The 12,614-nt window shown below is 43.9% G+C and overlaps 1 protein-coding gene across 1 annotated transcript; it reads left to right on the forward strand.

Annotated features, from left to right (window-relative positions):
- The first annotated feature begins 7,938 nt into the window (after positions 1-7,938).
- slc32a1 (solute carrier family 32 member 1) lies at positions 7,939-12,607 on the forward strand. The gene is made up of 2 exons (XM_061291671.1): positions 7,939-8,782; positions 9,773-12,607. The coding sequence occupies exons 1-2, from the start codon at positions 8,378-8,380 to the stop codon at positions 10,958-10,960; spliced, it is 1,593 nt and encodes a 530-aa protein (XP_061147655.1). The 5' UTR covers positions 7,939-8,377; the 3' UTR covers positions 10,961-12,607.
- Positions 12,608-12,614: the final 7 nt, after the last annotated feature.

The raw sequence follows: 12,614 nt of genomic DNA on the forward strand, positions 1-12,614 counted from the left end.
TTCGCTACAGTTTGTAACGTATGTAGGCCAATGAGGACGCATGATGAATAGCAGCTGGACAAAGACACTCAGCGAAGCATGAACATCAACATGAAGTCCCACCGCAATGGAGATGGAACCTCACACCGACCGGGTGACAGTATCATGCAGTAAACAATATTAGTACATTGGTTCATTTTACATCAAAAAAAGTAGTTAACTCCAAGTACCAGCATTATGACCTACTTTCAAATACAGTAGGGTAGTGGGCCTAAGTGTTCATCAAGAATTACACAGGTTGTATTCCTAGTGTATTTAATTTTGTCATGAGCCAGTTCATGCTGTTAGAACAGTGCGCTTGAAAAATATGGTTGAAAAGAAGTAGATGTTGACTTTCTTATTATTTTTTTAATTTTATTTTTTCATTTGATAATGCTATAGTACACACAAAAGGTTGTTAGTTATTAAAACACATAGTGACTGTAGAGTAATTATTAAATCACATTATTTGTCACGTCTCGGTTGTTTTATTATGTGCATATTGTCTTGGTTTCTGTCCGTGTACCTGTGTGCCCATGATTAGTGTGATCATTCTCACCTGCCTCTTGTTACCTGTCGTGTATTTAAGTCCTGTCTGCCCCTCACTCCCGTCGGATCGTTGTTGTCGTACTGTTTTGTTGTTGGCATGTCCTGCTGTCTTCGTGTCTCGTGTAACCGACTGAAGGTTGTGTATTTTCTGTGTGGTTTGAAAGAAAAATAACCTGAGTGCTGCTAAAATGGTCTTTTTCCATCATTGCGGGTGCTTTTACGTGACATGACTCACTTCCTTTTTGCCTTGAAAAGAAGTCATTAGAATCCACTTGGATGTCCTTTGGATGGACACTTTTGCAGCCAGCTCATTTGTTCAATCATCTTTTCCAGCTGCTGTTCAGTCCATTCAGAATGGACACGTTGAGATGTTCTTGAATTCAGATGGCAGCTGGAGGGAAGGAAAAGGCGAGTGAGGGGCTGCTATTAATACGTACTGCACCCTGTCACACCATCACCAGTGTGCTCCTCTAACCATGTCCTCTCCACTTTTTATTCACCAGCTCACAATGAATTGCAGCTGTGATGACATAAGGGTGTGCGTGTGTGTCGTGATTATCGGCTCTTAGGTGCGTGTGATTGCTATCACCAAGAAAGAAGAGAAGGAGAAGATTTAGGTCAGATCAGGAGAGTGGAGATGAAGAGGGTGAATGTTCTCCACAATAATGGCCGAAATGCTTAACAGACAAATTGGGTTAAATTTATATGAGATGACTAACTTTTCTTATTCATTTTTCGCTTCGTTGAATTTATTTTATCTTAATACGAGCTCAATTTAGTTGATTTGTATTAAGCTGTTTATTGATCTTATTTTCACTCAGCCTAGCACTTGAACTTAGTTTGTTAGTTTAGCTCAGATTATTTTGGCTCTTCTCTATATTTAATTTTAAATGATTTTTGAAAGGCTTAGTCCACCTGTGTTCAACCTTTCCTAGTTAAATACCCTAATAATAATAATAATAAACCTGTATGCTAAAATGTCCTGTTTATTTATTAAAATTTGTATTTCACTATATTCTAAATGCGACGAGGCAGGTTTTGTGGCAGCTAACATTTCAGCTTGTATAAATGAAGTGTGGGTTGAGCAGAGTTTTAGATATGGCACTGTTTAATATTGTTGTCTGTTTATCTCCAGCGAGCAACAGTGTCGATCATATCTGAGGCATGTGAAACAATTGACACGATACGAGACTATGAGTTATTAGCATCAGATAGCTACCAGCAGACTCCTATTGACTTGTTTTTATAGACAAGTCTACTGTAAATAAAAGTGGACCTTTGTCATTTACAAAAGTTGTTCATATGCACTTTGGCACATCAAAATGTGTTTGTCAATGAGAATGAGAGATTTGTAATTGGAACACCCAATATTTATGTTAGGCCAGCAGTATTGTAAAATGTTTTCTGTCGTGACTAGCAGACAGATGATGGATGAGGATCTGGTGAACAATATTTCATTTCTACTTCTAATGTGTTGCTGCAAAGACCTTCTAACCTCTTAGTCAAACATTCAAAGTTGCTTGGTAATTGCTTCTCATTTGTCACTCGCTGTCAAATATGAAAAGCTGCTTGGAAATGCATGTTTGCTGCTTTACATGGGTTTTTTTTCAGCATTTACTATAAAAGCCAGGCAAGCTAAAAATTGATGAGACGATCTGAAGGTATCTGTTTAGTGCAGGGGTGTCAAACTCTTTTTTCTCACGGGCCGCATTGTAGTCATAGCTTCTTTCGGAGGGCCATCATGACTGTCAACCCAAATACCGTTTTTTTTTCATGTATAATGCGCAAAATTTAACTAATTTATTGTCCTAAAATTTATTGTCCTTTTTTTTTTTTTTTTTAATCCGGATATGATACGGAAGCCGCCATTACAGATCCGCTTTCTTCTCTGCTGTTCACTTCAAACACGCTCCATACAAACACAATGCTTTCGTATCAGACGCTTGCTCGATCACCTGCTCGTTTGCTGTCACAATGTACCCTACACAAATCCAAAACATTTCTTCGCTATTGAGTTTCCTAGCGCATGCGCAGTGATACTGACCGGCAGAATAACATCCGGTTGTTCCCAAAGATGATCCTTTTTCTGAAATAATTTTACGTTTACGGACTTAAGTAGGAGTCAAAATTTGGGTGCGTATTATACATGGGTACAGGCTTTTTTCCAGCATCAACATGCCATTTTTAGGGTGCGTATTATACATGGGGGCGCATTATACATGGAAAAAAACGGTAAATGTATGAGCACCTCATATTATATACAGTAGAAGCTACAAAACAAACTGACATATAACTCTTTCAATCAGACGAGTAAAAACTGGTCAAATATTTAAAAAAACAGATATTATTAACAGTGAAGACAATTTGAAATTGTAGTAATGACACACAAATTTGATGCACAATTTGTCTTTGCGGGCCACATACAATGATGTGGTGGGCCGTATCTGGCCCGTGTGTGCGCATGTTGCCTGCAGCAGTTGTGCGACTGTGTTCCAGCATAAAGAGCAAAAGGGAAAGCAATCAGTGTAAGAACTGTGGCCATGCGGCGAGGCAGCCCCAGGCTACACGTTTGCCCGAGTGACAAAAAGTTGAGAATATTGACAACGTTGTACGAGAGAAGTGTTACAAGCGCGCCCCTGGGACCCAGCATACCACCAGCTCACTATTGACCACTGACTTGTCACCTCTGCTCTGTCATTGTAGAAGAGGGATCCACTAGAAACACAAGCTTTGCTAAACTGCTGCTTATTATAAAAAAGGATGAAATTGTCTTGACTGCCATCGCTGTATTGAGCTGCTGCCAGTAAAAACAAAGCAGTCATTGTCCAAGTGTTACAAAGCCACTCTTAAAAAAAAAAAAAAAAAAACACCTTTTGTCCCGTCTCACACATCAGCTCCCAAATCAATAGTAACATCCTCTCTCCTGGTGTCTACTTTCTCGTGTGTGTGTGTTGCATCATGAGTGTGTACATGCTGTTTGTGAGCTCATGATAATGGCTTCTTCCCCCACATCACCTCTCTCGCCTGCTCTCGACAATAGCGGTTAATAGCAGCCCAAAGTGGCCGCGCACTTCCAGCGTGGGGGTTTTTCAAAAGAGTCCATGTTTCTTTTTCGGATGTATTTATTCATCAAGCTACATGCATTATGGTCCATGCTCGCACCGCAATTAAATCAAAGTGTTTCACATCACAGAGCTGACCTGGAAAAAAAAGAAGGAAAAGAAAAAGCCTTTCAGCAGGTTGTGAATGTTGTCAATTGCAGGCAGACAAGATGTGCATTTCAATGAAGAACAGGAAATGGCACCTTTGTATGGATAAAAAAAACACACACAAACACGGGGATGCCTGAAGTGGAATAAAGCATTTTTTTTGAATAAGGGCTTTCCATGTAAAATAGATAGACAGCACTTAACAAACGTATTGGACCAGCAACTTATGTCAGCTTTTTGTCTTGAATTAAATGAACAGCATTTTGTTGTTATGTATCAATATGTACAGTAGCACTTTAAACAAGTTTTAATCCTCAAATATCATTATTGTTTGTTTAGTATTTGCATTCCTGTTTAGATGGGAAACTCCCTGAAACGGAAAGCAAATATTAAAGTACCTAATGATCATACAACAAAAAAATTAATTTGTTAAGCTCAACATTTATCTCAACGCCTGAGCTAAGAATCACAAACAAATGATTACTATTGAATTTTATGGAGATTCCTGTGCATTCTGAGCATAGAGAGTTTTTTTGTGTTGCTTGCAGTCAGTCGAGTCAACGCTAAAGGTCAAACACAGTGTAGCTCACGTCAGACAATTCCAGTGAGAGCAGACATGATGTCATTAAACTTTCATGACAACTAAAGGGTGACAACTCTCAGTGGTTGTTGACTCCTCATGACCTCCCCACACACACAAACACACACACTTGAGATAGTGTAGTTACCCCTCAATGCATTGCTGACCGATGCAAGCTACCTTGTTATATTTTATTGCTCACTTCTAGCTGTGGCTGTTTCAGATAAAAAAAATAAAATTAACAAATTACTTTCCAGAATGTCGTCCAAGAAAACATTGCTTGAGTGTTGTTGACGACGCCGCGAAGGCTGTGTGAAAAATGTCCGTCGTTGCTTTTGTGCTTGCCGCGGGGTCCCTGCAAGTCCCATAGGAGCGTCTCCGTTTATTGTGCTGCAAAAAAAGCCAATTACAATGTTAATGTGTCACAGCGGGCGCCTGAACCCCGAGGAACGCGTCCAACGCTTGATGGAGAGGGCCCGAGTCAACGTGGGTTAACAGCAAAACGGCGTCTGGGGAGCGCTTGGACCATAGCAAAAAACTACGCCGGAGTAAACACACACACATATGCTTGCCACATTCAGGGATTGATACGCAGAAATAATACTGGATATCAATGACAGGATCAAATGCTAAAAATTCAAAAATATCTAAACTAGGCTAAACTATGCTATGCTAACCTAACAAAATGGTGGCAGTCAATGTGTAAGACAATGTCAGACATTAACGTTATGAGAAAATGAGCTCAGTTCAGCCCAGCCAAGCTAAAACAGGAAGAGATTGCTCTATTCTATCTATATCGATCTACGTATTCAGTCAAGATAAGACAATGCAACTTGAGGACTCCCAGAGGACGATCTCTCTTGAGAGGCCATAATAAGCCATTAAATAGGCACATTAGAGGCTAATGAAAAGGCTCTTAGTGATTTTTTTTCATACTGTGGACCACCTGGATTTATTTGTCTCACTCCGACTATCGTGGGTGCATGCAATAAACAAAATTTCCTATGCATTTTAAGAGCCGGTTCACAATACAAAGCTCTCGACACACATGTCGTTATACTTGTTATTGTCATGCAAATGTATATAATAGACTGCAGCCGGTTCCTCTGATTAGCCGTAAGTGTGCTCGCCCCCCCCCCCTTTCCTCTGCCATCCATTCGTCTATCTATCCATCCATGACAGACACACACAGGCAAATCAAAATCATCATAAAATGCATTTGATCGTTAGCAAATGCATTGAAAAAGGCTTGATCTGGGTTATACAGATGATATGATATGATGATATGATACAGAGTTAACAAATACATAAATACAAGATGAAAACACACACACAAGAAGTAAGGAGAAAACCTTCAACAAACTGTGTACTGGCACATGGACCAATGGCTGGATATGAAAGGATAAATGCTCCAATGGCATTCCATTAACTTAACTGCGTCATGTGAATTCTCTTTGTGATCACTGTTTTTGTAGTGCGCTCAAGGAACTTGTTCACAGGCGTGCGTGCGTGATGATGATGATGATGATGGCGATGATGATGAGGGGGTGGTACCCTGGGCCGACTCACCCATGTGTGTAATGTGAAAAGGAGGGGTGGCTGTTTGGTGGGGGGTGAAATAGTGCTGCAGTGACAGTAGCGGGTAGAGAGGAGTGTGTGTGTGTGTGTGTGTGCGTGCGTGCGCGCGTGTGTGTGTGTGTGCGTGTAGGGGGGTCATTATATGCCAAAAGCAGGAATGGATGGTGCGAGGTCTATTTCCCACCAACGTGGTGCAGTAGGATTGCTAAAATATATATATATATGTATATATACTGCTTTGCCTACCTGTCTGTAGGAAAGGTGCTGATAATCTGATTTAAAAAAATATATAAAAAAATTTAAAGGCTCCAAGGATGATGTGGTGGTTGTTCCTGCAGCTTTTCCTAAATATGCCCTGAAGCTGATGAACAATTTTGATTGGTCGGACGTCAGACGTGAATCCCCATGGGACTCGGCCCCGCCCCCTATAATGACGCCCCACCACCCACTATCATCATGGAGACAACCCCTGTGGGTGCTCAAGAGAGAAAAATCACTTATCTCTTTTTGCTCTCGGTTCGCACACATATGAATATTTTATAATTCTGACAATAATTCCACCAATTTAGCGGGATTGTCCAGTGTGTATAAAATGAAGACGCAAATAATTGTGCGCACACACACAGACACATATTGTAACCTTCATCCTGCAGACCACAGACTGTCTGCGTGCTGCTGATAAGAGCCTCCGTCGTTAACTCTTCCACGCAGGACAGGCTTGCACGTTTCCACTCGTGTGTGTGTGCATGTGTGTGTGCATGTGTGCGTGGCACGTGCACTTTGAGAGATTTAATTTATAAATTTTAATGAATGGAATTTGGGCGAAGCACAACGAAGAAATAGATCTTGCATGCCATGAAAATGTTTTTTTTGCAGGGAGAGAGATTTCTATTTTACTTAAATATGTTTTCATAATTTTATCCGGGACAATGTAGTCCTACTCTTAACGCGATGCAGATTTTTTTAATTTTTATGTTGTACATTACATTGCATTTGAACAGTTTCGGCACGAACGAGGCCGCTTTGCTGCAGGGCGATGACGATGCTGTTGATGCTGCAGCGTCGTGTGCATGCATAGAATTTGCGTGGAGGGGTAATATAAAATATCCATATTTTGTAAAGTATCCCATGCCTGTAGGCTACGCTTTAAAATCACCTTAGCAATTAAGAGCAAACAACAAATGGATTCTTAATTTAAATGCATACAGGCCTGTGTGTATGAATATAAAACAAAAATGAAATCATTTATTTCAATACATCAATACATATAAAATTTAAAAAATGAAAACAAAGGCACACGCGCAAACACGCACACGGATATTTCGATGAGTGAATGAATGAATGAATGAATGGATGATGTATTGAATTACATTTTTCATCTTGTTAAAAAAAACTAGAAGAAGTTTGACTAGATTAGAGCTAAACGCCCAAATTGGAGGAAGAATAGTCCATTTTAGGAGAGTCAAAGTTCTCCGTCTTACCATCCAAAATCAATTTTTCCTTGCTACATCCCAAAGAGAACCTGCATAGTCTATTACCAACGCTGCCCCGCGTCCTTGACTTTAAGCAAAACGTTCGTTAATTTCTTTCAAATTTTAAAGATATAGACAGACAAAAAAGCAACGAAATCCGACATTTAGTTGTGATCCAAAGATGCTTGGCTTTTGGCACAAATCTCAGCCTCCTTTTATATGCGTAAACTTGGGCGAGATTGGAGGCCGCCGGAATGTCATTGGACGCCGGGCTGAAGTATTATAGATCGTGGCTCCGGGAGGGGGTGACGAGGGGAGGGAGTGGGTGAGTGGGGTGAGGGTGGGTGTATGGTATAGTGAGGGGTACCGCAAGCACCTCCCCTAGAAATGCAGCAAATCTCTCCCGTGTTATCCTGGTGCGGGGCTCTATCTACTAAAAAAAGGAGGGAGGGGATCGAAGAGAGGGGGGGGGGGGCACTCAAGCCCACCCGCCCTGAGCGCCACGGTACCGCATTGGCATCGGTGAAGGCACCTGGACGCACCTTCCACCCAACCCGAGCGCAAAAAAAGGATATCATAAAGGGCCTTACTTACAAAGACACTTTTGGGGGCTTGGTGCGTAAAGCTTTTACGCACGGAGACTGGAGCCAAAGAAACAGCTAGGAGGCGTCGCGTCGAGCATCAAGGAGGAGAGGACAGGAGAAGGAGAGGAAAGGAGAGGAGGGGGGCAGGATGCAGAAGCGGAGCGACGACGTCTGAAGGTGAAATGAACCTGAGGAGAAGCACACTGAGGAAGAAGTGGAGATAGCAACTAAAAAAATAAATAAACCGTCGGTGTCTTAATCAGAAGCTTTCCCCACCTCACCCACCCACTCTCTTGTCTTGTGGATGCAACGAAGCGGACGCCGCCACCCAAAGTAGCCTCCTTTTTTTTTTATATTGGATAAGAAGAGGAGGAAATAAGCGCAAATATGGCGACGTTAATCCGGAGCAAACTGTCCAATAAACTCTCCAACGCGGCAACAACCGTCACCAACAAATCCCAGGCCAAAGTCAGCGGCATGTTCGCCAGGATGGGCTTCCAGGCCGCCACCGACGAGGAGGCGCTGGGCTTCGTCGCCTGCGACGACTTGGACTACGACCACCGGCAGGGCATGCAGATGGACATCCTAGCCGCCGACGACAAGGCGGCAGCGGTGGAAGGAGAAGGAGGGGAAGGTGGGGACGGTACCCTCGATGGGGACAGCCACTACCAGAGGGACGGCACCGGTCCGTCGCGCTCGTCCTCCAAGGACGGGGGTTCGAACGAACTGTCCGAGGCCAGACCCAAGATCACGGCTTGGGAGGCGGGATGGAACGTCACCAATGCTATCCAGGTACGAGCGCGCACCTCATCCGATTGCCGTTCATTTTATTATTAGGATACAATACTGCGTGAATGCAATGCGATGATTTCCTCCGCGCATATTGTCCACGAACACGCACTTTCTACTGTCCCAAATACTCCTATAATTAAATCCTAATAGTCTCTACATTAATTCATCGTTTCCATACGTTTAACACTGGATCTCAAATTGTTCGAATACATTCCGTGCGCAATGACGCGCATCCGTGGCGCACACAAGCGCGCGCGGTGGGGGCGGGGGGGGGGGGGGAGAAAAAGAGAAAGAGAAAAGTGGGCGTGAACGAAGTGAATGCCCCCACCCACGCAGGAGTACGCTTTGCTCGCAGGCTCTGCGACAAAAAAATTGGTGGTTTCGAGGTTTTGACGTCACAGTGTCTCCTACGACTCATGGTGACGTCAGAGAGGGGGAGGGAAGACAGACGCGCTCAAAGCCAAGTGGAAATCCCACGCTACGTCAAAACGGGAAGGGAGAGGGGAAACTGGGGAGGGGAGCTCACAAAGAACGTCACTTAGTATCACCAAAGCACTCAAGAGGGTGTAGCCCTCCACCAAGGGGGAATAAGCACAAGTGACAGGATGAACCACTTTCAGTGGGCTACTAATTGGACAAGAATATGACAATCTGATCTGACATATCATGCGTCAAAGTGCAATCTGAATCAAAATTGCCATCAACTAGGTTGGATTATTAAACTAAAGTTTGTGGCACATTTGGGTTTTGTTGAAATGCACTCAGATTTGACAGAGATATGTAAACTAAAGAGATCAAATGCCAAAAAACCTCAAAGCGTGAAGCTGCAACCAGTACATCAAGCTCCAGTCCTCAAGGACCATTGTCCCGCATGTTTTAGATGATTCCCTCCTCCCTCGAGGACCAGAGCATGAAAGCTGTGAAAGATGTTGGAAAATCTGCTTTTTTTGTGGAATGACCCAAATCACTGTGTGTGTTTTCGGCTCACAGGGGATGTTCGTCTTGGGTCTGCCCTACGCCATCTTGCACGGGGGCTACCTGGGCCTCTTCCTGATCATTTTCGCCGCGGTGGTGTGCTGTTACACGGGCAAGATCCTGATCTCGTGCCTGTACGAGGAGGACGAGGACGGTCGTCTGGTGCGTGTGCGCGACTCCTACGTGGACATTGCCAACGCTTGCTGCGCGCCGCGCTTTCCGGCATTGGGCGGCCACGTGGTCAACGTGGCGCAGATCATCGAGCTGGTGATGACGTGCATCCTGTACGTGGTGGTGAGCGGCAACCTGATGTACAACAGCTTCCCCAACATGCCCATCTCGCAGAAGTCGTGGGCCATCATCGCCACAGCGGCGCTGCTGCCGTGCGCCTTCCTCAAGAACCTGAAGGCTGTGTCCAAGTTCAGCCTGCTGTGCACAATGGCGCATTTCGTCATCAACGTGCTGGTGATCGCCTACTGCCTGTCGCGGGCGCGGCTGTGGGCGTGGGACAAGGTCAAGTTCTACATTGACGTCAAGAAGTTCCCCATCTCCATCGGCATCATTGTGTTCAGCTACACGTCACAGATCTTCCTACCATCTCTGGAGGGCAACATGCAGAAGCCTAGCGAGTTCCACTGCATGATGAACTGGACGCACATCGCCGCCTGCATCCTCAAGGGTCTCTTCGCCCTGGTGGCCTACCTGACGTGGGCCGACACCACCAAGGAGGTGATCACGGACAACCTGCCGCAAGGCATCCGCGCCGTGGTCAACATCTTCCTGGTGGCCAAGGCGCTTCTCTCTTACCCGTTGCCCTTCTTTGCCGCCGTGGAGGTGTTGGAGAAGAGCTTCTTCCAGGAGGGCGGCCGAGCCTTCTTCCCTGACTGCTACGGGGGCGACGGACGCCTCAAATCGTGGGGCCTGAGCCTACGCTGCGGCCTGGTGGTCTTCACGCTGCTCATGGCCATCTACGTGCCGCACTTCGCGCTGCTCATGGGCCTGACAGGGAGCCTGACCGGCGCGGGGCTCTGCTTCCTGTTGCCCAGCCTCTTCCACCTCAAATTGCTCTGGAGGAAGCTGCAGTGGCACCAGGTCTTCTTCGACGTGTCCATCTTCGTCATTGGTGGTATATGCAGCATCTCCGGCTTCATCCACTCCATGGAAGGGCTTGTGGAGGCCTTCAAGTACAACATAGAGGAGTAGACTGCGCACCCTTTGGCCCGCCTCTTTCTCCTCCTCTTGCTTCAGTTCATGCGTAAAAGCGCACAATCGCACCCATTCAGTCTTGCGCATCACGCCGCTATATACCCTCCTGTCACGAGGCCTTCCATTAATATGGCAAAGTATCAGACAACACAATAGTCAGATGCAAGTGTATCTAATAAATTGGCTGTGTAAATCCAAGAAGAAAAAATAGTTTTCTCCGTACTATGTTTGATTGATTCCAATGTTCATTTATTTAAAGCAAGATGCTCTGTCTGGGCCGCCGCCTTTTTCTCACTTCAGTTCTTGCGTTTTGCCTTAAAACAAATCAGAGGCGTAGCCAGGAATTTTTCCAGTAGGGACGCACGCCCACAGGAAAAAAAATCGAACATCACCCACGCCGTTCGCTGATCGCTAAAACAACATCCGGGTCCGGGAGGCAAACGGTGAATGGATAACATTGCGCACATAGAATAGCGCGAATGTGCTTGCGCTATTCTATGTCCATTTGAGGCAAGGTAAATTCATGCGTAAAAGGCGCACGCTCCAAACCATAATGTCTTGCGCGCAACGCAGCTATGGCCCTCTCGTAATGCACGAGGCCTTGCGAAAATAAATCCAGTATGCATTCGTCTGATGTGTGCCTAATTGGCATTGTACGTCTATGAAAACGAACAATACTCTTCTTCCCCTCAATCTGCTTGATTGACACCCGTATTAAAATGCTAATTTCTTTAAGGCCCGATGCAATAAGGGTTATCATCCACAGACAAAAATGTCCAAACACGACGGCAATAACCAGCAGTAGAAACATTAAACAGCTCTGGAAATCAAATAGAAGACCACTGCAAAAGAAACCAAAAAACTTAATCCTATTTTCCCCATTTACAGCGAGTACAAAAAAGATTTTCTTTTGTTTAAAGACTCCCAGATTTCAAAGCTAAACGTCATCATTTGGAGCATTTTTAAAAATGGTCAGAATATCAGATTTATTTATTTATTATAGTTTTAGCCTATAATAAATAAAAATACGGAAGGAGATTGGACCTAACAAGCAGCTATTCAAACTATGCATTGAATGTATACGCACACACACACGCACGCACGCTCGCACGCACGCACATCCACACAAGAAATACAACTTGGAAGGGGATATTTAAATTTTAATAATGATAATAAAGTAGTTCATTGGATAAACTAGCACATTTTAAATATACCTTTGATTGTCAGCTCCGAAATCAGCTCCGAAATCTAAAGCCTCTCCCGCTGCACATACAAAAAAAAAAGAAATGCTGTTTGTCATCACATTCCAAACACGTGGCCTGTTATCATATGAAATGATGAATTCGGTGTATGGCAATCCTAACTTAAAAAAAGAAAGAGAGAAGGAAAGCAAAATGTGCATACGGACATTTTTCATTCTGTGCAATCAAATGGGGTCCTGTGGAAATGTTATTTAAAAAAAAAAAGAGAGAAAAAAACAACAAGCGTACGTGTAGTGTTTATTATTCTTATTGTGGTTTCAAAACAGATGGAATGTATATCAAAGTCGTTATCATATATCGTGGAAATTAATATTAAAGAACAACAGATCAAAAGAAGTGAAATTATTGTAAAGAATAATGTGTGGTCTCATGTAACGCTAAAACGGTCA

This window comes from Syngnathus typhle, linkage group LG11, assembly GCF_033458585.1.
Source record: "Syngnathus typhle isolate RoL2023-S1 ecotype Sweden linkage group LG11, RoL_Styp_1.0, whole genome shotgun sequence".
Classification (NCBI taxonomy): domain Eukaryota; kingdom Metazoa; phylum Chordata; class Actinopteri; order Syngnathiformes; family Syngnathidae; genus Syngnathus; species Syngnathus typhle.